Source organism: Procambarus clarkii, chromosome 24 (assembly GCF_040958095.1).
Source record: "Procambarus clarkii isolate CNS0578487 chromosome 24, FALCON_Pclarkii_2.0, whole genome shotgun sequence".
Classification (NCBI taxonomy): Eukaryota; Metazoa; Arthropoda; class Malacostraca; order Decapoda; family Cambaridae; genus Procambarus; species Procambarus clarkii.
In genome coordinates, this window is record NC_091173.1 from 33,578,057 (window position 1) to 33,603,104 (window position 25,048).

The following is a 25,048-nucleotide window of genomic DNA, read 5'->3' on the forward strand; positions in this document are numbered from 1 at the left end:
TCCATCCGTCCATCCCCTCCCTCCATCCATCCATCCATCCCCCCCTCCTTCCATCCATCCTTCCCCTCCATCCATCCATCCATCCCCTCCCTCCCTCCATCCATCCATCCATCCATCCCCTCCATCCATCCCCTCCCTCCATCCCCTTTCTCCCTCCATCCATCCAGAATTGAAGAAACAAATCAAGTTAAAAAAAAAGTTAACTGGGTCAGAGTTAGGGTTATCAGCGAGTCGGTCCCTTCACCACCACCGACACACCCCCCCCCCACCCCTACAGCCCATACACACACACACACCCTCAAATCATCCATCCTTCCATCCCTCCCTCCATCCTACCATCAATCCATCTACATCCTCTCCTTCCCTTGCCTCCCTCCCAAGCTCTGCCTGTCTCCCTCCGTGCCTGTCTCCCTCCATGCCTGCCTCCCTCCGTGCCTGCCTCCCTCCGTGCCTGCCTCCCTCCCTGCCTCTCCCTCACAAGCTCTGCCTGCCCACCGCCCTTCCAACCTCCCACTGATTTGTGGCAGACGTATCTTTGTAAATTAATTTAAAGGCTGAAGCGTGATTAGCTAGCTACATGTCGTAAAATCTCCTTATAGACATTTTCTGTGATAAAACAAGGTGAGTGAGGGTGGACAGATAAGGGAATACTGTTCTGTAAACCTCACTTGGTTTTCCTTCGTCTGTGTCGTTATAGTTCAGTGACCCATGACTTTGAAAGTTTCAGACTAATAAATTATTTATAAAACCAATGCTTTAATAGCTTTTTATTATCCTAATTAAACTAAACTAAATAAAACCGAAAATATACTGTAATATGATAGACATCTGCTATTTGAGAAATTATTTGTTATTGGAACAACTCCAGCGTGAGCGAGTGGACGGGTCTAATCCCTGTACACACTATGCGTTTCTCGTTTCAATTCGTCGCCACAGTTCAGTGACTACGGCTTCGAAATAATAAAATTAATAAATCATTTAATCAATGGTCATTTAACAGATGATGAGATTATACAAAATGTTACTGGCACTGTTGACGACGACGGAAAGGAAGATGAGGATGAGAATGATAGCAGTTTACAATCTGCTACGTGTGCTAACGCATTGTTCTATGTTGAAAAACTCCTTGACATTGTTTCACAAACTGACAATCCAGAGCTACCAGGCTTTTATCAACACCTAAGGACGATGAAAGATATTTGTCTCATCGACATGACACAAAGAAGGAAACAAATGAAAATGAGTCAATATTTTTCACGAACTAGTAGCAAATCAATCAGCACAGCCGTACCCAGCACCAGCACCAGCACAGCCGTACCCAGCACCAGCACAGCCGTACCCAGCACCAGCACAGCCGTACCCAGCACCAGCACAGCCGTACCCAGCACCAGCACAGCCGTACCCAGCACCAGCACAGCCGTACCCAGCACCAGCACAGCCGTACCCAGCACCAGCACAGCCGTACCCAGCACCAGCACAGCCGTACCCAGCACCAGCACAGCCGTACCCAGCACCAGCACAGCCGTACCCAGCACCAGCACAGCCGTACCCAGCACCAGCACAGCCGTACCCAGCACCAGCACAGCCGTTCCCAGCACCAGCACAGCCGTACCCAGCACCAGCACAGCCGTACCCAGCACCAGCACAGCCGTACCCAGCACCAGCACAGCCGTACCCAGCACCAGCACAGCCGTACCCAGCACCAGCACAGCCGTACCCAGCACCAGCACAGCCGTACCCAGCACCAGCACAGCCGTACCCAGCACCAGCACAGCCGTACCCAGCACCAGCACAGCCGTACCCAGCACCAGCACAGCCGTACCCAGCACCAGCACAGCCGTACCCAGCACCAGCACAGCCGTACCCAGCACCAGCACAGCCGTACCCAGCACCAGCACAGCCGTACCCAGCACCAGCACAGCCGTACCCAGCACCAGCACAGCCGTACCCAGCACCAGCACAGCCGTACCCAGCACCAGCACAGCCGTTCCCAGCACCAGCACAGCCGTACCCAGCACCAGCACAGCCGTACCCAGCACCAGCACAGCCGTACCCAGCACCAGCACAGCCGTACCCAGCACCAGCACAGCCGTACCCAGCACCAGCACAGCCGTACCCAGCACCAGCACAGCCGTACCCAGCACCAGCACAGCCGTACCCAGCACCAGCACAGCCGTACCCAGCACCAGCACAGCCGTACCCAGCACCAGCACAGCCGTACCCAGCACCAGCACAGCCGTACCCAGCACCAGCACAGCCGTACCCAGCACCAGCACAGCCGTACCCAGCACCAGCACAGCCGTTCCCAGCACCAGCACAGCCGTACCCAGCACCAGCACAGCCGTACCCAGCACCAGCACAGCCGTACCCAGCACCAGCACAGCCGTACCCAGCACCAGCACAGCCGTACCCAGAACCAGCACAGCCGTACCCAGCACCAGCACAGCCGTACCCAGCACCAGCACAGCCGTACCCAGCACCAGCACAAAAGCAGCTGAAGCCAACACAGCAGCGAGCACCAGCAAAGCTGATGCAAACATCTAAAAACATCGTGTGTGAAGTGAACAATTAGAATAAGTGTTAAATTTAAGTGTGTACATAGTGTTAAAATTAAAGTTGCAATAATTCTAATGTACAATAGTTTTCAAGAACTGTATTGTAGTACTCAACATACAGCAAAACCACTTTTAATAATACAGTGCTAACGGCTTAATGCACTGCAGTACCTATTTACTGTAGAGCATTCACAACTTCACAAAACTTCAAGATGGACATAACTACAACAATAAGGTAAATACATGAATTACAGTATTTTTAGTAGAGTAGTAAAATATAGGTACAGTAAGTAATATGATACAATGCATTTTTATTGTGTACAAGAAAAAAAAAAAGACACTGACGCAAACGCCTCTTGAAGGTCACCTCTTGCAACGAATCCAACGCTCCAACGAACTGGGGGTGGTCCCATATAGTACGTTGAATCGAGGTTGTACTGTATATATATATATATATATATATATATATATATATATATATATATATATATATATATATATAATATATATATTGACATTATTAGGCGATGCTGTGGTCACAAGCTGAACAGCAGTGCTGTGAGCTCATGCTGCGTGCACCAGCCTTGGTTGCTCACTCAGTACTGAGGGTCTCACACCTGGGAATGTTGCCCACGATTTTCTATTTAAATGGCGTCTGTTTACAAGAACCCTGAGTAAGCTGATGTGAACTCCATGTAGTCGCAGGAGTTTTGAATCATACGCTAAAAATATAAGATCCCGGAGGCGCATTGTGGACAACATTCCCAGATGTGAAAGCCTCAGTACTGAGTGGGCCACCAAGGCTGGCGCACGCATCATGAGCTCATAGCACTGTTTAACTTGTGATCACAGCATCGCCCAAAAACGTATGTAACTGCTATTATTTAGTGATGATAGTATTACAAAAGATCCCTGACTGTGATAAAAATGACCAGGATTCTAATAATAGCAGTATTGTTGTGATAATTTGCGCTGTGCTGTGAAAGGAGTAATGTTGAGGGTGGGGGGGGCTGTAGCATCGTTTGCTGAATCTCTGTGGCCACCTGTTACGTCTGCACTCACTACACCAGCTTACTGGTTCGCTATGAACACAAATGTAGATACTTGTATATAACGTGTATATATAGTGTAATAACAGCAAAAGGAGTTTTGGGAGAAGCAGTTTTGGTGAGGGAGGTGACTATCTGAATGACTTGTCATGCTGTGTAAGGGTGGCTATGATTCTCTTTAGACACTATACCAGCTTAGTTGAACAGTTATGGTGAATAAAACATGTAAATACTGCTATAATATGTATATATAGTGTAATAACAGGAAAACTATTTGTGTATTGTTTTATGAACATAATAATTCAATCACTAATATGATCACAATACTTTTGAGTATAGCGACGATTCACACATTTCATTATATAAATATATCACACTACATACTATTAAATAATATTACTGCAAAAAACTTAGAAAAAATAAATCAGAAACATTGAAATAAAGTAATTAGGTAATAATATCTTTGTGGCAACTTCCACCTGACAGCTGGGGCGAAGCAGACTGCCTCCGTTGCTTGCTCTGTCAACGCCTCTTTTTTTTTGTCAGACTTCCCCACCCTATTGCCTCCAAAATATGCCACATAAGATTTTTTTATTATTTTTTCCTGTGATCATGGAACACAAATGAACACTTTTATAAGACAAAATAATATTTTTTGTGCCTGTGGATGTTGATGGCCAATTAGCCCAGAGCAGTTTAAGAGGTTAATGAACTCCATCTATGAGTGCTAACCATATTTCACATGTTCTTGGTTCCACCCACACACACACACACACACACGCACACTTTGCCCTGACATGTTTTCTAGGCTTAGCTTCCCCACGGCCCAGTTGTCGACCAGACCTCCTCGTTGATGGATTGGTCAACCAGGCTGTTGGATGCGGCTGCTCGCAGCCTGATGTATGAGTCACAGCCTGGTTGATCAGATATCCTTTGGAGGTGCTTGTCAAGTTCTCTCTTGAACACTGTGAGGGGTCAGGTTATCTTGAGGTTATCTTGAGATGATTTCGGGGCTTTTTAGTGTCCCCGCGGCCCGGTCCTCGACCAGGCCTCCACCCCCAGGAAGCAGCCCGTGACAGCTGACTAACACCCAGGTACCTATTTTACTGCTAGGTAACAGGGGCATAGGGTGAAAGAAACTCTGCCCATTGTTTCTCGCCGGCGCCTGGGATCGAACCCAGGACCACAGGATCACAAGTCCCGCGTGCTGTCCGCTCGGCCGACCGGCTCCCTGTCAGCCAGTTATGCCCCATTGTGTAGTGGAAGTGATATATATTCCGGTAGTTAGTAAATGGAATGCATTAGGCAGAGATGTGGTGGAGTTTGACTCCATACACAGTTTCAAATTAGATATGATAGAGCCCAGTAGGCTCAGGAATCTGTACACCAGTTGATTGACAGTTGAGAGGCAGGACCAAAGAGCCAAAGCTCAACCCCCACAAGCGCAAATAGGTGAGAATATATATTCACTAAAACCTACCCACCCAGCTGAACACTCACACACGCAAGGCAAGATATATGGGCAAGTCCATATGGGGAGTCGGTCGGCCGAGTGGACAGCACGCTGGACTTGTGATCCTGTGGTCCTGGATTCGATCCCAGGCGCTGGCGAGAAACAATGGGCAGAGTTTCTTTCACCTTATGCCCCTGTTACCTAGCAGTAAAATAGGTATCTGGGTGTTAGTCAGCTGTCACGGGCTGCTTCCTGGGGGGTGGAGGCCTGGTCGAGGACCGGGCCGCGGGGACACTAAAGCCCTGAAATCATCTCAAGATAACCTCAAGATAGAAGTCTACTTAGACCAGTTTCCTCTGTTCACCTAGCAGTGATTAGGAACCTGGGCGGTATTCAACTGTTGTGGGTGACATCCTTGGGAATGGTCAAATGCTACTTATATCCGGGGTATACACGCCGCAAATCTGACAAACGCCGCAAAGCACAACATGAGGAAAATTGCCGGAAGACTACACATTAAATATGCCGCAAAGCAAAGAAACTACTGCTGCAAGTCCACTGCAAAGAGTGGGCCAGTAAGGTCCCAGAGTCCAAAAAAAAGGGTTCGTGCCCGAGTCAGAGTGGGCTCATGCCCAAACAAGGTAACTACAATACACACAGAAATCATAATAGTGTGATACATCAAATGAACGAATCCACAAGGGCCATGAAGAGGGTTTGAACTTAAGCCCGGGATGATCCCAGATGCGCCTTAGTCGACTATGCCATGACATAGTTAAATGAATTGCAACCGGGAGTGTTATCCCACCAAACACACACCGAAACTACGACGTTGGTACAACGTTCGAACAAGTTTTAACACCTCCTAACCAGTTATATCAACCAATATAGCAAGTTGTAACGACGTTCTAATACGTCATAAACACGTTAAGCCAAGATGTAACAACTTTATTACAAGTTGTAACAAGCGGAAAATAGAGACAGTTTCGGTTTGTGTTTCCAGGGTACTGCCCTCACATGAATCCCGCAGCCTCTCCAAGACACAGACCGGGGTTTTACACAATTCCCCCGTGCACCCAGGGTCTGTCAACCAAATATTTTACCTCTTCACCCTTACCTCAATACACACAGAAATCACAATAGCGTGATTCATCAAATGAACAAATAAAACATTTGGTTGACAGAGCCCGGGTGCATAGGAAAATTGTATAAAACCCCGGTTTGTTGGCTGTGGGATCTGTGTGAGGGCAGTCAACCCGTTCTCGCAAATTTAATAAGTCAATATTGACTTATTAGTTGCGTGCATAGGTGACATACTAAACATAATAGTTTCCCTTGAAAAGCTTCATAGAAAACACCGACCTTACCTAACCTACTTAGTATGTTAAAATAAGCATCTTATAGCTTCGTAATTACAATTGTTACTTAACCTATTATAGGTATAGGTTAGGTAATAATTGTAATTACGAAGCAATAAGATGCTTATCTTAACATACTAAGTAGGTTAGATAAGGTCGGTGTTTTCTATGAAGCTTTTCAAGGGAAACTATTATATTAAGTATGTCACCTATGCACATATTTAATAAGTCAATATTGACTTATTAAATTTGCGAGAACGGGTTGGGGCAGTAGCACTCCCGATTGCAATTCTTTTAACCATGCCATGGCATAGTCGACTAAGGCGTGTCTGGGATTATCCTGAGCGTAAGTTCAAACCCTCATCACGGCCCTAGTGGATTTGTTCATTTGATGTATCATGCTATTGGGATTTCTGTGCATATTGTAGTTATTTCTACAATAAGTAAGTTACGAACCCTCATCACGGCCTTTGTGGATTTGTTCAAGGTAACTATCATGTCTGGAGGGTTATTAAATCCACTCACACCTGCTCTGTTTTTGGATGAGGCGAAGTCTGCTGATGGTGTTTGCTTCACTGTTATTTTGGGGATGGCTTCATCAGTGGCTCCCTGTTGCTAACCCCCTGGTTAACACCTCACTCATTGTTATGGCCACTATGGGCCAGTAACTAGGTTCAAGATGTTATAACCTCTTTTTCTATATCCGATCCTAAGTCAGTAGTAAGCTTTCAAGAACCTGGCTGTATCAGGCAGTAGTGCAATGCATAAATAAGGGGGGGGGGGGATAAGCAAGAGACAATTCCCTTCACCAATACATTCACCTTCACCACTATATATATTATATTACATTATTACTATACGTATATACAAAGTGTCTTTCACAAAGGACACATAACATTTACAGTGTTCATCAATTCCAGTGAATCCACTTCCCAGGAACGCATTGTACACACCTATTGCCAAACACCGGTGGGTTCACCTTCTACATGGGCCAATCCACACGCACCGTATCTTCATATACGATGTGCTAATACCCCCACTTCCACTCTTCGGGTACACACACTGGCAGGGGGTTCAACAACACGCTGATAGGGGTCTCAAGCAATGAAATACAGGGGTTGTTAACACCGCTGGCAGAAGCCTCTAGTGTCTTGCTAGCAGCACTACACGACAGACGCACCACTGTCATCGTGTAACTCTTCCTGGCCAATCTTGGGTATGCCGGTCCAAACAACACTGCATTCATCAGACTGCAAACATACTGCTCTTGACCGATGGCGGCCACTTAGTCCTCTCGCAAGACAAAGCCAAGAGTTCAGAACTGTCCGAGGTGAACTGTCCTCCTTGGTGCAATTGCCTCCAAATGTCACCTCTGTAGACATAAAACATCATTAATTCGATGGACAGTACATTAATTCGATGACTCTAGGATAACACTCATTCACCAGGAACTTGACATTGTGACTTGTAGCCACAACCTAGATGGTGCTCATCTTGATACGCCACCCACCAGAGGTCATCCACATCGACCCCTCTTCTGACTGGGGCAGGAAACTAGAGCCTTCCACTGACACCACGTCACCATGTCACCACCAGCAGATGGTGTTATCTACATAGCGCCCAATATTAGGGGATTGATTGGTGAAGATTAAGCCACCCAAGAGGTGGCACGGGCATGAATAGCCCGTAAGTGGTGGCCCTTTTGAGCCATTACCAGTATCAAGAGCTGATACTGGAGATCTGTGGAGGTGCGACTGCACCCTGCGTGACGGGAGATGTCTCCCGGACCAAGTGGTGACCAGATGGTCTATATTAGGGGAGTTGGAGTGCAGACCCATAGATGGCGCTGAAATTGCCATTCCACACATCTGACAATGGTGTCGATACCATAACACTCGTCATATGTCATCAACCTACTGGAAGATATTAGAGAGACTTGTTCCAAATCTGCATATGGAAATAACTCCTTGTGAGATCAGAAAGCATGGCAGGAAGTGCAGAGTAGCCCTGTTGAAAAGCAGAGGTGCATTAGGTAAGCCGAAAGAGAATTCCATCAGCATAAAGGGCCCAAGGCTTTAAAGCACTCCCTTTACACATAACTCCTGTTACGGCCCTACTGGGGCATAACCGGGTTCTTTTCTGGTGTTATTAGAATTTGGGAATCCGGCCCCAAGTTAGTAGTGGCTTTCAAGGGGTGTGTTACGTAACGCAAGTTAAATTAAAGGGGGAGGGATACAAATGTTCTGATTTATATATATATATTGTCACCACCACCATAAATAAATAAATTATATAACAGTCACACGGGGGTTATAACTACACGAAAATATACAGAGTTGTCTTCCTCTGAAGACACAGGATGCTCCACGGTGCGCACTTTGAGTAGCCCTGGTTCCTTCCTCCGTGGCCCACGATGAATCCTCTTGGCTTCTCTCGGTGAATCTACCCTGGCCACAGGCCAGCCAAATCACAGTCCCACTGGGTGCTCCGTCGTGGAGGACCTTCAACCACAATCCAGCCTATAGGCTGGCAGGTTTCGATCAGCTCCGCTGTGTAGGCCACTTCACGACCGATACTAGGGTTGCGAGCCCTAGGCAGGAGCCTCGTGTGATCTCGCTGATCACTCTCCTCTCTAAACACCACAGTGGCTAGTCTCTCCCACCAGCCAGCCCCGGATAAGGCGATTCCGGATACTGCCACGTCACAGGCAGGCTAACACTCTCAGCAGTGTTCGTCCAGGGGTGACTCACAGCTTCTTCAGCAAACTCGTGGAGAGACCTTGGCTGCCTTGGGTAGACTGATCCATCGTCCAATACAGCAGTCCCAGGTCGACTCTGTAATCAGACACGTCATTAGTACTAGGGACGCTCTAGGGCACCTCACTTACTTATTTATTTATTTATTTATTTATTTATTATATATATATACAAGAAGGTACATTGGGTTTGTGAGAATACATTGGATAGTACAGTATTTACATTCTTGTAAAGCCACTAGTACGCGCAGCGTTTCGGGCAGGTCCTTAATCTAGCAGATAATTTTAAGTAGGTAATTTCTATCAGAATTGATAAATGATAAAGATACATTTGAAGAGAAAAATGAGATGAGAGAGCTTAGTAAGTATATTAAAGCACATTGTTATATTAAAGCTCTGATTGATTACATTGACAGCTTGATTAGTAGTTTAAAACAAGATTAATAGACACCATACAGCAGATTGACAGCACATATAAGACAGCAATGATCACAATGGTAAAGATGTACAGGCTTACAGGCTTAGACACAAACTGTCCACCTCTCTGCTCCATAGATGGCATTGCTGTCTAAGCGCCACCTCACCAGAGGTCAGCAGCGGCTATGTTATGAGCTGATTAAGACGGGAATCCAGCACCTGTGGCCGATATATCCCGTCCTCACTAGATGGCGTCGTCCTTTTGGAGGGGGCTTCGGGAGCGCACTCACAGATGGCGTTGTCGTCACTGCTCCGTGCTACGACGCTGGACTCGGGTCCGTAACAAGGGCATAACTAGCTGACATGGCATTCAAGAGATAACTTGAACACCTTCAAAAGATATGTGATCAATCAGGTTGTGAATAGCTGTATCCAAACAGTCTGATTGACTAGATTACCAACCAAGAGGCCTGGTCAGAGACTGGGCCATGGGAACATTGATCCCCAGAATCAACAACAGGTAGGGGACCAGAGGCCAAAATTTAGCTTATCCTCATGGAGATGCAGAAAGCAGGGAATGCTGTATCACCCTAATTGCGAATCAAGTATTGGTAAGGGAAAGCGAAACAAAACGGACAACAAGAAGGAAATCTAAACATCTTCGAAAATGAGGCACACACGTAATTAGGTAACTCATTCATTATTAACATATTAATGATATACAGTATTAACATAAATAGTTATTTTGCAAACCTTTTCTTCACAATCCTGTATAGAGGAACTTAAGGAACTAACAAAATATCACATTTTTCAGATCTTACGGTTCACGTGTCGGCCCAAGTGACTCGGATTTTTTCATCAACACAGCAATTGAGAACAGCAGTGACTACCAAGACCCTCTCATCTCACTAGGTTTGCAAACCTATCAGTAGAGTTTATTGATTTTCTTAATCTTGACTGATTAAGGAAATATATTGCTGCATATATACTGTACATATATTGATCTTATAATATTTATGGGCCCTTCACAGTTGCAGAGAGCAGGGTATACCAGATCACCCGAAGTGTAATTTGCCATGCATGTTATTGCATGGGTGATCACCCGAAGTGTAATTTGCCTGATAATTACATAAGTGTAATTATTAGGTGAATGACTAAGGGTTGCCCCTGGAGCTACAGGTGCTGCCACCTACCTGATGGTGGGGAAGTGTAAACATCAGGTGAACGATGTAACTACTGTGTGGCTTATTTACAAAGTTGTTCACATTTACCTTGCTGCTGCGGTCTTTTTTGCTCTACCTTTCTGGTGGCTTATTTTCTCAGGGTAATTTGGTGTAGCAATGTTTGTGCTTTTCAAGTCTCCTTCACCTTTTTGGTCCCAGTTTGCCAGAGAAGTGTTGGGCATCCTTTGTCAATCCAGTCTCCTTCGTTCCTTGTTCTTGAGCGCAATTATTGGAGGTAGTTCACCAGGTGGTTAACCTTAGGTAGCCTGTGCTTATCCATGGGCCCATAGCATCTGCAAGTATGCAGCATTTTCTGCTTTCTTTGCAACAAATTGGGCCATGGATTCTGGCATTTCAATTGGGTTTCCCCTAGAAATCCAGCATTGAATATATTGTAATAAAATGCCTTCTTTTAGTGGGTCCCTCGGTGCCTGCCATTCCTGCACTTTTCTTCTTCCATAGTATTCAGGAGTTATTGCGTGGGTGTCACTTGACTGGGGAAGCTGGCTGGTTGTACCTTCAGGTGTTGAGGGCAACTATCTGGTGGGGAGTGGTGAGGGCTCTTGAGGTGGCTACCTGTAGCTAGCTGCTCTGGTTACAGAGCACCACTTAGTTTCCGAACCTCTTGGGGACGAGGCCCGTCGGTTAACATGTAAGTTCGTAAACGAGAAATAAAGGGAAAAAATAAACTAGAAATGTAAAAAAAAATTATGAAAAATTTATGGAAAAACTCTAGGAACAAAATCGACAGGTTCATAGTGTAAATGCGACCTTATTTTGTTTGTACTCACCAATAAGTGAAGTCCTGATCTGCTTTATAAAAGTCCTTAATTGTTCCTAGCTGATTATTAAGACGTCTGGCAAACATCCTCTGGATGTTTCCTGCCAGCCTGCCTGCCAGCCAGCCAGTCTGTCAGCCAGCCAGCCAGCTAGCCAGTCTGCCAGTCAGCCAGCCTGCCTGCCTGCCTCCCTCCCTGCCATCCTGCTAACAGGTCGAGTGTGTTAGGCTTAAAATTCGGGAGTGGGCCGGTCTCTCCCCAACCCGTTCTCGCACTTACAGTCAATATTGACTTATTAAATATGTGCATATGTGACATACTGAACATACTAGTTTACCTTGAAAAGCTTCATAGAAAACACCGACCTTACCTAACCTTCTTAGTATGTTAAAATAAGCATCTTATTGCTTTGTAATTACAATTATTACTTAATTGTAATTACTAAGATGCAATAGCATCTAGCAATAAGATGCTTATCTTATTGCTTCGTAATTACAATTATTACTTAACCCTTGCACTGCTCACCTATTTTTGGCAAAAACGTCTTGGTGCCATTGTCAAGGACATATTTTTGTTATTTTTACAAATGTTCAGGTAAATTTAATGTCAAAATGTTTCCAAAGTCAACTATTTCCATTTCAAAACACAAATAGTAATGAAAACATTAAAAAACATTAAAATATAGCCAAATTAAAAAACAAAAAGCACAACTCTCTGAGCGCCTACAGGCGCTTTGCGCAGTGCAGTGGTTAATAAGCATCTTATTGCTTCGTAATTACAATTATTACTTAATAAGCATCTTATTGCTTCGTAATTACAATTATTACTTAACCCCTTAACTGCGTTGCCTCCAAATGTGACACCCCCGCAGTGCGCAGGAAATAAATTCTCTGGAAAAAATTCTTTTTTCTTTTTAAAGTGTCAAAAACCCTTCCCTCAGTATGGGTATGTAAAAAAAAAAGGCGAAATTGTACTTACTTTGGCTGCTATGGGGTCCGGAAGTTGGGGCGTGACGTCATCATTCCCCGTGCGCCCGTGCCGTAAGCTCTCAGGGGCGGTGGGGCGCTCGGGGCGGGGCGCGCGAGTTGCCGCGAATATATTTTCGTTCATTTTTTGCGCACCTTTCCAAATACATTTTCATTGTTTTTATGTGCCAATCCAATGTATAATGAACACATACACTATAATATCGCAGTACAACATCCGTACTGTCCGTAGACACTGTGTTACGTGCATGAAACTTGTGTACACATATGCAGCACATATTTACTATGTATCATGCTAATTTGTGTATATATACAATCTACTTACACACTATATACATTCACCATCAACACATTCAGAACACCGCGTAGCAGCTGCTTCGTATGGGCCAACAGCAGCTGCCTCGTATGGGCCAACAGCAGCTGCCTCGTATGGGCCAACAGCAGCTGCCTCGTATGGGCCAACAGCAGCTGCCTTGTATGGGCCAACAGCAGCTGCCTCGTATGGGCCAACAGCAGCTGCCTCGTATGGGCCAACAGCAGCTGCCTCGTATGGGCCAACAGCAGCTGCCTCGTATGGGCCAACAGCAGCTGCCCCGTATGGGCCAATAGCAGCTGCCCCGTATGGGCCAAGAGCAGCTGCCCCGTATGGGCCAATAGCAGCTGCCCCGTATGGGCCAATAGCAGCTGCCGCATATGGGCCAATAGCAGCTGCCGCGTATGGGCCAATAGCAGCTGCCGCGTATGGGCCAATAGCAGCTGCCGCGTATGGGCCAATAGCAGCTGCCGCGTATGGGCCAACAGCAGCTGCCTCGTATCGGCCAACAGCAGCTGCCTCGTATGGGCCAACAGCAGCTGCCTCGTATGGGCCAACAGCAGCTGCCTCGTATGGGCCAACAGCAGCTGCCTCGTATGGGCCAATAGCAGCTGCCTCGTATGGGCCAACAAGAGCATTTGGCCATCAACACATTCAGAACACCTCGAGTGAGAGCAGCCACACCCAGCCTGTCTCCCTCACTCCAACATCTTACTCGCCAACATTGCTCCTCCCACCATATTGTTATAGTTCTTATTACACATGTTCTATATACCTATCTACATGTTTTATTTACCAGAACTATGTAAGTAAGCCGGTATTGTGTCCAAACAGTACAGTGGCCACCATACACTGCATGAAAAATCACACAGCAGACGACGCTACGATTACGTCACCTCCCTCACCAAAATAGCTCCTCTCAACATTCTCCTGTTGCTGTTCTTACACTATATACACACACTATATATACCCATGTACATATGTGTTGCCCATAGCGAACCACTAAGCTAGTATGGTGAGCAAAACAAGAGTGGCAGCCACACACACAATGAGGCTTCCTCAATTCTCGCCCTCCCTCCCTCATCAAAATTCCTCCTTCCACAATACTACGCACAACGCTAATTATAACCACATTCCTGCTATTATCACAATCCTGGTCACTAATTCCTGTAAATGAATAATTGACCACACGTTTATTTTGAAAAGGAACCTAAGAAATCATTTGAAGATTCCTAGATGAACGAAATAATGCTGTGGCTAGCGCTGTGAACATCGTGAACAGCATTGAATCACTGATATTTGAACATTGTACCCAGTCATTATCACACTCAGGCTCTAATATAACACTATCATAGCTAAATAATACAAGTTATATATATATTTTGACATTATTAGGCGATGCTGTGGTCACATGCTGAACAGCAGTGCTGTGCGCTCATGCTGCGAGCGCCAGCCTTGGTTGCTCACACACTACTGAGGCTCCCACACCCGGGAATGTGGACCACGATTTTTTTTTAAGATGGCGTCTGTTTACAAGAGCCCTGAGGAAGCTGATGTGAACCCCATGTAGCCGCGGGAGTTTTGAATGGAACGTGAAAAATACAAATACCCGGAGGCGCGTTGCGCAAACCAGACGTGAGCCTGCAGGCGCGTTGCGCAGTTTAAGGGTTAATTGTAATTACTAGGATGCAATAGCATCTAGCAATAAGATGCTTATCTTAACATACTAAGAAGGTTAGCTAAGGTCGGTGTTTTCTATGAATCTTTTCAAGGTAAACTAGTATGTTTAGTATGTCACATATGCACGTATTTAATAAGTCAATGTTGACTATACGAAAGTGCGAAAACGGGTTGCTCTCCCCCACCACCCTCAGCAGCGACAAACCCACCCCCCCCTACATCCCATACTCTCTCTTAAAGGTCACGCTATTCAACCACGTAACTATCCCTGCCTCCCTCTCTGCCTGCCATCCAGCCTGCCTCCCTCTGCCTGTCATCCAGCCTGCCTCCCTCTCTGCCTGCCATCCAGCCTGCCTCCCTCTCTGCCTGCCATCCAGCCTGCCTCCCTCTCTGCCTGCCATCCAGCCTGCCTGCCTGCCTGCCTGCCTGCCTGCCTGCCTGCCTGCCTGCCTGCCTGCCTGCCTGCCTGTCAGCCTGCCTGTCAGCCTGCCTGCCTGCCTGCCTGCCTGCCTGCCTGTCAGCCTGCCTGCCTGCCTGCCTGTCAGCCTGCCTGCCTGCCTGCCTGCTTGCCTGCCTGCCTGTCAGCCTGCCTGCCAGCCTGCCTGCCAGCCTGCCTGCCTGCCTGCCAGCCTGCCTGCCTGCCTGCCTGCCAGCCTGCCTGCCAGCCTGCCTGCCTGCCTGCCTGCCAGCCTGCCTGCCTGCCTGCCTGCCTGCCTGCTTGCCTGCCTGCCTGCCTGCCTGCCTGCCAGCCAGCCAGCCAGCCAGCCAGCCAGCCAGCCTGCCAAAAATATACGATGATGTACATTTAAGAAACAAATCTGGGTCACAGGTTTGTCGAGTATGGTTAAGCTTACGGAGTCAGCCGGTCCCTCCCCCACCACCGGCACCCCCTTCCAACCCATACACACACACACACTCTCTCAAAGGTCACGTGGTTCACCTCAACATCCATACATCCCTTCCTGCCTGCCTCCTTCCCAGTCTGCCTGCCAACCTGCCTGCCTGCCTTTCCCTCCCTCCTTAATTCTCACTACCTCCCTCCCTTCCTGCCTACCTCCTAGCATCTCTCCCTCCCTTTCTGACTAATTCTCCCCCTCTCTCACTGATTCTCCCCCCTCTCTCATACTGCCTTCCACCTAAGCTCTCCCATCCATCCACCCACCAGTCAGCTATCACTGACGTAAAGTGCATTTGGAGCCGACATGGTGCACAGATGTTTCTTAATTGTGCAAATATGTAAAACAAAAGCACAGAATGACATTCCAGCCTTATGACAATTCAGAATAATAGGAATAATAGGCTGTGAATCTGTGGAGTCACAGTGGGCAAACTGAACCATCCCTCACCCACCACCACAGGCTGGTGTGAGGCTTGGCGGACCCCTTTCTACCCGAACTTAGTTCGGGTAGCATGACTCCCTAACCCCAATCGGGAAACTGGAAGTTTCGGATAACTAAAGTTCGGAAACAAAGTGGTGCTCTGTACCACCTCACCTATCCAGTCACACCAGTCCCTAAGGAGTCAATAAGAGACTACCAGGGACTAGAGGTCAAAACCTGCCTCCTTCCCCATCACAGGCACAGACCAGGTGATCTTTGATTACCCTCACCACAAGAGTAGCCACCAGAAAGGTAGTGTGAAACAAAATAAACAACAACATGGTAAGACGACAACAATAAATGATCTCCCCAGTAGTTAGGTAGTTAACCCTCTCTAGCACCGGGCACTCATGGATCAGTCAGTGAACCATCTCAGTCAGTGGCCTAGTGTTTCCTCAGTTGTTATAGCTCCTCTCGGTTGCCTATAACCCTATGGGTTCTGGTATTTTCCAGATAAAGGCTTACTATCTTTGGACTTTGTCCTATGAAGGCTTATTTGCTTTGTTTGTTTTGTTTCGCTCTTTAGAATTTGCTTCATGAGAACATGCTTACAAACCTCAACTGTTGTGTGTACTTTGGTATGTATTCTTTATAATGAGTATGCCACTAATGCCTTTTGCAGCTGCATTTGTCCCTTCTGCTTGCATTAGGTGTCTGTTCTGTGCCTGGGGTTCCTGCTTTGTTTTTACCTTCAGGTCCTGGAAGGCCTACATGGTACAGTGACACCTCGGCTTACAAAGGCCCCTATTTACAAGCTTTTTGGGTTACTAGCCCAATTTCTTCGTAAAATGTGAATTGGCTTACGAGTTTTGTCTCAGGTAACGTAGTTTGTTGATATGCGCATAGGCGATCTAGCACATGGTTCCTGGTGGCACGGTCGCTCGCGCTTCAGTTTACCAGTGCCTCCCGCTTAGTGACGATTGCGCATGAATTCTTTGTAAAGAATTTAATTGTTTTTTGGCTTTTTGGGGTTTTGAACATAAAAGTAATTATTATATATCATGCCATGGGCCCCAAGAAAGTCAGTGGTAAGGTTCAACCTAAGAAAACACATGTAAGGATGACCATAGAGCAAAAACAAGAGATCATTCGTAAACGGTAGAAAATGAGACATGGGTTGTTGAACTAGCTAGGCAGAAAAACACATCTGCGTCAACGATATGCATTGTAATTGCTAAGAAAAAGGACATTGGGAGTCCTAAAGTAGCAAAAGGAATATCAACAATCACGAAACAAAGAACACAAACACTTGAAAATGTTGAAAAGTTGTTATTAATTTGGATACACAACAAGGAGTTAGCGGGTAATATTTTTTCTGAGGCCATCATTTGTGAAAAAGCAAGACTATTGCATGAAGACCTATTAAAGAAAAACCCCTGGAACAAGTGATGCAGATACGAAAGAGTTTAACCCTCAAACCGCTAGGGGCCCAAATGGATTTAACTCCCACAGGCGCAAAAAAAAAAAAAAAAAATATATATAAAAAAAATTCTTTTTCGTCTTATAGAAGTGATTATTTTTGTTCCCTGATCACGGAAAAAATAACAAAAAAATCGTAGGTGGCATATTTTAGCCGCAATAGGGTAGGGAAGTGTGGCAAAAAAGGGGCGTAAAAAGTAAATTTAAGTCGGTTGAGTTTTGTAGGGTTCCCAGCCATGTTGGTGTCTCTAAATGCTAAATAGCCTGAGCCACACAAGGGTTAACCCTTGTGTGGCTCCGGGCTATTTAGCATTTGTCACCCACAGGCGCATACCAAAAAAAAAGAAATTATTTTTTCTTCCTAACCTGTTAAGTCGTGTTCCCTGACCATGAGAAAAAAAATCAATTGTACTTCTCAACGACGTAATTGAGCCGACAATATGGGCAATGATGTCACACCCTGCATGATCGCTCATGCACGGTGCGTCGCAGAGGCGTCGCGAGCGGTCTTCAAGCAGTCAGAGTTGCCATGAATTTATTTCTGCGTCATTATTTACAGTGTCTAGGCCTATTTTATTAGCAATATTAGTCACTAATTTTGTTGCACATAATGTTACATCACAGTCATTGTCAATAAATGTTGCATACAACGAGTATACACATGCGCACACAAATGTTTTCCATTATGCCATTATATAATGTAATCATAATGTTCATTATTATATGTACACATAAGCACGCACTATGTACAGGTTTTTGCACTATTATTGCACATTTAGAATTCTTGGAGGGAGTGGTAGTCGTTAAAGCAGTGGAAAGCACACAGTAGAACTGCATACGCTTCACACCATGTTTGCACCAGTTTACGTTTCTGATCTCTCCTTTTTGTTGTTTTGCAAACTATGCATTCACGTTGGCCTATTGCACGCTTCCCAGCTGGTGGCAAATGTTTTAGTCTGTGTGCTTGAAAGGCCTTCATGTATGTGAGCCTGGGTGTAGCAGCATGCTGCAACACTGGATTCGTGATGGGTCTTTGTATGCCAGGGACATCTTTGCCAAACTTTGCTAATAACTGTGTTGCAAGTGTAAAAGCAAACGCATGGAAACTAGGTTTACGTCCAGTTTTCACCAGATACATATTATAGCAGTTCAGCATGCTCATGTCAACAAGATGGAAAAATACTTTTTTCCTCCATTTCAATGTTTTCCGATAGTGCCCACCATCATGTCAGATTTATCAATCAAATGCATGTTGATATTATAGTCAAGAACACAATCTGGCTTATATATTGGTTCTTTCGTTACACGGTTCACCTTGCCATTGTTCATTGTCCTATCATAAATGGTTGTCAGCATGTTCACTTCTCTCTTGTCTTTCCACCGAACCGAGAGTATTTGATCACATTTTTGTAACTGGCACTCACCAACTGCAAGTCTACCGTCAAACACCGCATTTCCCTTCTTCGTGACTTTATTATGCCAACCAATCCAGTTCTATTTTCAATCAAGAACCTAGCTAGCAGTGGACTTGTATAGTAGTTATCTGTGTATAAAGATGTGGCCCTTGTTCATCCATGGTGCTAACAATGACTTTATCACACTACCTGAGAAACCATGTTCATCGTTACTGGGAATGTCTACATCGCTAGCTGAATCCAGAATCATGTGTAGCACATATCCTTTTTCACAGTCACAAAAAACAAAGGATTTAAATCCAAATCTGTTTCGTTTGGAGGGAGTACTGTATACTGCTTGAATAAAACACGTCTTTTGAAAAGCACAATGGATTCGTCAATCACCAGCTTCTGTGTTGGTACGTAAAAATCTCTGAACTTTCCAATTACTTCATTCAAATAATGCCTCACTCGCCAAAGTGTATCATCCTCTGTCCGGTCCTCATTACTTGCAAAATGCAGACACCTGAGGAGTATCTGAAACCTGTCTTGGGACATATATTTCCCAAAGAAAGGTGTTGGAATATTCAGATCTTGGCTCCAATAATCTGTGAAAATGTGTTTGACATAGTACTTCATCAACATGCATATTGCTAAAAATACATATATTTCACCTACAGTGGTAGTTTTCCAATGCTGCAATCGTGAAAATTCTGTTATCTCTTTTTCCAATGAGATGAGCCGCATGAAGATTCGTTTGGTGTACAATATATTCCATGAGCGGCTCTTCATAGAATGCTGTATAATAATCCAGTTCACATATGGCCTCTCCATCATCAGGGAAAAGCTCTGTAATCCCAATGTCTTTATTGTCAAAGACAGGAATTTGAGGAAAAATAACGGCACCATCACACTAGTACACCTGGTGTCCTGCGAAACGCAACAGGGGCACGACGGCGAAGAAGCGATGCACACCGTGGACCAGGAGCTAAAGCCCGTCTACGCACAGTATGGCCGCTACATGCACGTAAGGTGGAAGCACGTGAACATTATGGTCTTGGTACCTCATGTTGTTCCATGCGGTGGCGCTTGGCTTCGTGAAACTCTACTGACGCGACAATTTCTTGCCCGGTAACACCACTGGTACTGGCAACAGGCTCGGTAATACTATGCTCTGATTCCACTTCACTAATACCACAAAAAGAGTCACCTTCCTCTGATTCGTCGCCCAAAATATCCTCAGACTAAATAAGCACAGGAACTGTGTGGTCATGGGTGAATTGGAGTAGACGCTGGGCGAGGTGGCATGGGTGAGTGTATAGGCCTTGCCATGGAAGGCGGCTGTATCTCATTTTCACTGTCGGTGCTACTATCATCGGTCAATTGTGTGTAGTCCCTATCATTGTCAGTCATCAAAATCACTTTCCTCAACATCAGAAAATAATTCACTGGTTATTTGCTCTTGGGTAAGTGATTGTGTGGTGCGTGCCCAGGAGGCGTTTGGCCGTGCATTTGCCATGGTGACCATTGGGTAACTGATGCCTCCCACGCGATGGTAACGTGAGCTGGATTTTTTTTTTTACAAAATGGCGACTTTTTATTATAGCCCCTGGGCAGCGTATGGGTGCCCCATCTACCCCGCTGGCCGTTCAAATCTTGCGCGGTACTCCAAAACATCATATAATGTGGTGCGCAAGTTATTGCAAGTTACTCAACACATTATATGATGTGTTGCACAGTTTAAGGGTTAATCAGTAAGCTAACTTTAGGGAGCCTCTGGGGTTCACCCAGAAACTGGTGTTTCATTATATTCAGTGCTTTTTTTTATGAAAATGTCTTTTATGAAATTGGGAAACAGGGTCAAAATGCTGATCAGTATCAAAATCATTGTTATTTACTTATTTATCATTATTTCATTGGCTTATGGAACACAAATTTTAATATAACTTTCTGTTGATCTTTAGATGAGTTGGGGCTGAAAACTGAGCAACACAAGTATGAATGTTCAAACTGTGAAATGTGGAGTCGCAGTCGCAGTGATGTGGAGGATCATATTGCTTCATCTGGGGACAACCACTCAGAAGCTGTAGTTATAGTATTATTGGGTGACCAAGCACGAGGACGGAGCTGTCCCATTTGTAATATTAGGCTCCAACGAACTCATTACTTTAAGGTCAGTATAAGTCCTAAGTATTATTTTAATTTTCATTTACTTTGTAAAATTTACAGTGCTATTCTGGGCTTAAACCACAAGGTCACTTCTTTAGACAGTTGTCCACCTCTCCCATAAACACAGCTAACTTCCATCCTGATCATTTAACCTTCACATCTATGAGGCAACTGATATCTTTGGCTTCTTCAACCAAGCTATGAATCGAGAAAGGGCAACTCTTGAGAATCCTCAGTCCAACTCATAATAGACGGTTTAAGAGCTTATTCAACTACACTCAAAATATCTTTTTCCATGCAATACTTGGGTTAACTAGCTAGTAACCACCCCAGCATGCCACCAGATATCACTTCCCATGCTGTCAACAATGTAAGGAATACTGACTCGTGGGATTTATTGATTTATTTACAATTCATTTATTAATTTATTTAACCCCTTAACTGCTCTGCTTCCAAATATGACACCCCCCCCAGTGCGCAGGAAATAAACTCTCTGGAAAAAATTCTTTTGCTTTTTTAAGTGTCAAAAACCCTTCCCTCAGTATGGGTAAGTAAAAAAAAATTCAAAATTGTACTTACTTACGCTGCTATGGGGTCCGTAAGTTCGAGCATGACGTCATCATTCCCCGTTCGCCCGTGACGTACACTCCCAAGGCCAATAGGGCAGGGCGCGCGAGATGCGGCGAATATATTTTTGTTAATTTTTTGCGCACAGTTCCAAATACATTTTATTTGTTTTTATGTGCTAATCCTATGTATAATGAACATGTACACTATATTATGGCAGCAAAACATCCGTACTGTCCAAAGACACTGTGTTACGTGCATGACACTTGTGTACACATATGTTGCACATATTTACCATGTATCATGCTAATTTATGTATATACAGTGGAACCTCTTATTAACGAGTATTTCCAGTATCGAGCGAGCCACTCGCAGCAAATTTATCTCTATTGACGAGCTCGCCTCTATTAACGAGCGAAACCACATGGTGCTTCCTAGCGGCTCGCTGGTTCTCGCAAATTCTCGGACGCCTCCGACGCCAGTGTTGTTGTTTTATCTCACACAACAAGCATCCCTCTGGATTTATATGCACTTTTCTCTGTTTTTTTGTGGTTTTGTGACTGCAATTTGTAAAGCACGATGTCGCCAAAGAAGCTGCTTGCTAAGGACAGTGTTGGCAAGGGAAAGAAAGCGACAATTACTGTGGAAGTGAAGAAGGAAATAATAGCAAAGCACGAGCGTGGTGTGCGTGTGGTTGATCTCGTCAGGGAGTATGGCAGATCCTCATCAACGATTTGTACCATTCTGAAGAGGAAGGAACAATTTACGACGCTTGATGTGGCTAAAGGAGTTATCAAGGTTAACAAGAAACGTCCACAAATCCTAGAAGAGGTTGAAAAGCTACTGCTAGTCTGGATGAATGAAAGCAATGAAAGGCAATTGCATGGCGATAGTGTCTCTGAAGCTCTTATCTGTGCAAAGGCCAAGAAGTTGTATGTGGACCTTGTCAGGAAGACACCAGGTGCGTCGTCTGAAGAGGAGGAGATATTTAAGGCAAGCTGTGGATGGTTTGAGAAATTTAGGAAGAGAAGCGGTATTCACAGTGTTGTGCGACATGGGGAGAGTGCCAGCTCTGATAAAGCTGCTGCTGAGAAATTTGTACCAGAGTTCCAGGAATTTGTTGCTGGAAAGGAGTTCTTGTCCCAACAAGTTTTTAATTGTGACGAGACTGGCCTGTTTTGGAAGAAAATGACGAAGAGGACCTACATCACACAGGAGGAACAATCTTTGCCTGGCCACAAACCGATGAAGGATCGGCTTACTCTCGTCCTCTGCGCCAATGCAAGTGGCAATTGCAAGGTCAAGCCGCTGCTAGTCTACCACTTAGAAAATCCACGCATGTTCAAGGCATGTAAAGTGTACAAGGCACAACTGAATGTGATGTGGAGGTCCAATAAGAAATCCTGGGTGACGCGGATATTCTTCACTGAATGGATCAATGATGTTTTTGGCCCTTCAGTGAGGAAATATCTTGAAGAGAAACAGTTGCCACTCAAGGCCTTGCTTGTGCTCGATAATGCTCCTGCACATCCTCCACAGATGCGAGATGAATTGTATCCCGAAAATCAGTTCATCACCATCAAGTTCCTTCCTCCCAATACTCCCACTCCACTCCTCCAACCTATGGACCAGAAAGTCATTGCAAACTTTAAGAAACTCTACATGAAGGCCTTGTTGGAGAGGTGTGTTGATGTGACTGACAATACAGGGCTGACCCTCAAAGAATTCTGGAAGAACCACTTCAATATCCTGGGTGCCTTACGTTTGATCGACGAGGCCTGGGAAGGAGTGACACGGAGGACTCTAAACTCTGCATGGCGAAACCTGTGGCCTGAGGGTGTCCCTGAGCGAGACTTCGAAGGTTTCGGTCCTGCACTTGCATCTGCATCTGCACCTGTGGAAGACACGGAAGTGCATTTAGTGGATGATATTGTTGCTCTGGGGCAAACTTTGGGTCTGGAGTTGGATACTGCTGATGTGCAGGAGTTAGTGGAGGAGCACAGTGAGGAACTGACCACTGAGGAACTCCTGGAACTTCATAAGGACATTAATCAAGAGGAGGCACAACCCGCCAAACACACACCGAAACTACGACGTTGGTACAACGTTCGAACAAGGTTTAACACTTCCTAACCAGTTATGATAACCAATATAGCAAGTTGTAACAACGTTTTAATACGTCATAAACACGTTAAGCCAAGATGTAACAACTTTATTACAAGTTATAACAAGCGGAAAATTGAGACAGTTTCGGTTTGTGTTTCCAGGGAAGAGTTCTCATCAGGGGAGGAGGAGGTACAGGAGGATGCTGCTGCCTCTTCAAGTGAGATCAGGGAAGTGTTGGGAATGTTTGAAAAGGTGACCACATTCTTAGAAAAACATCACATTGATCAAGCAGTGACAACCCGGTGTGTGAACATGTTTAATGACAATTTGCTGTCTCGTTTTAGGGACATCGTAAAACAAAGACAAAAGCAATTGTCAATAGAAAGGTTCTTTCCAAAAGTAGAGAAAAGAAGAGCCAGTGATAGTGAACCACAACCCGGTCCCAGTGGGGTGAAAATCCCAAAAAGAGAGAGCCCGCCTGACTCAGAGATGGATTCTCCTTCCACACCATAACCCCTTTCCTCCTTCCCACCTCCCCATCGTCTCCCTCAACCCAGCAACGACTCTTCATTAGGTAAAGTAAACAGTAAAACAGTACAACAAAACATTTATAATTACATGTGCAGTATTATATTGACATAAAAAAATGTCATACAAGTATGGATGTTTTTGGGAGTGGAACGGATTAAATTTATTTCCTTTATTTTAAATGGGGAAATTTGTTTCTTAAGACGAGTTTTCCAGGTAACGAGCTCGGTGCCAGAACGAATTAAACTCGTTAAAAGAGGTTCCACTGTATATACAATCTATTTACACACCATACACTGTCACACACTATATACATTCACCATCAACACATTCAGAACACCACGAGTGTGAGCTGCCACACCCAGCCAGCCCTCCCTCACTCCTCCAACATTGTATTTGCCAACATTGCTCCTCCCATCATACAGTTATTCAAACCAATGTTCCATGTTCAGTTATGTATATTTACAGCATATGTACACACTATATACATTCACCATCAACGCATTCAGAACATCGCGAGTGTGAACAGCCACACCCAGCCAGCCCTCCCTCACTCCAACATCTTACTCGCCAACATTGCTCCTCCCACCATACTGTTATTGTTTTCATTACACTATTTATATGATATATATACCTATCTACATGTTTTATTCACCAGAACTATGCAAGTAAGTCGGTATTGTGTCCAAACAGTACAGTGGCCACCATACATTGCATGAGAAATCACACAGCAGACAGCAGACGATGCTACGATTACGACGTCATCTCCCTCACCAAAATAGCTCCTCTCGACATACTCCTGTTGCTGTTATTACACTATATACACACACACTGTATATACCCATGTACGTATGTGTTCCCCATAGCGAACCACTAAGCTAGTATGGTGAGCAAAACAAGAGTGGCTGCCACATACAG

At 45.1% G+C, this 25,048-nt stretch overlaps 1 protein-coding gene across 1 annotated transcript in view; it reads left to right on the forward strand.

Annotated features, from left to right (window-relative positions):
* Nucleotides 1–25,048, forward strand: part of LOC123761864 (uncharacterized) — a 416,218-nt gene that overhangs the window by 90,028 nt on the left and 301,142 nt on the right. The window contains 2 exon segments of the mRNA XM_069330791.1: nucleotides 10,402–10,499; nucleotides 20,725–20,933. Of these exon segments, the coding sequence (XP_069186892.1) occupies nucleotides 10,402–10,499; nucleotides 20,725–20,933 (307 nt within the window).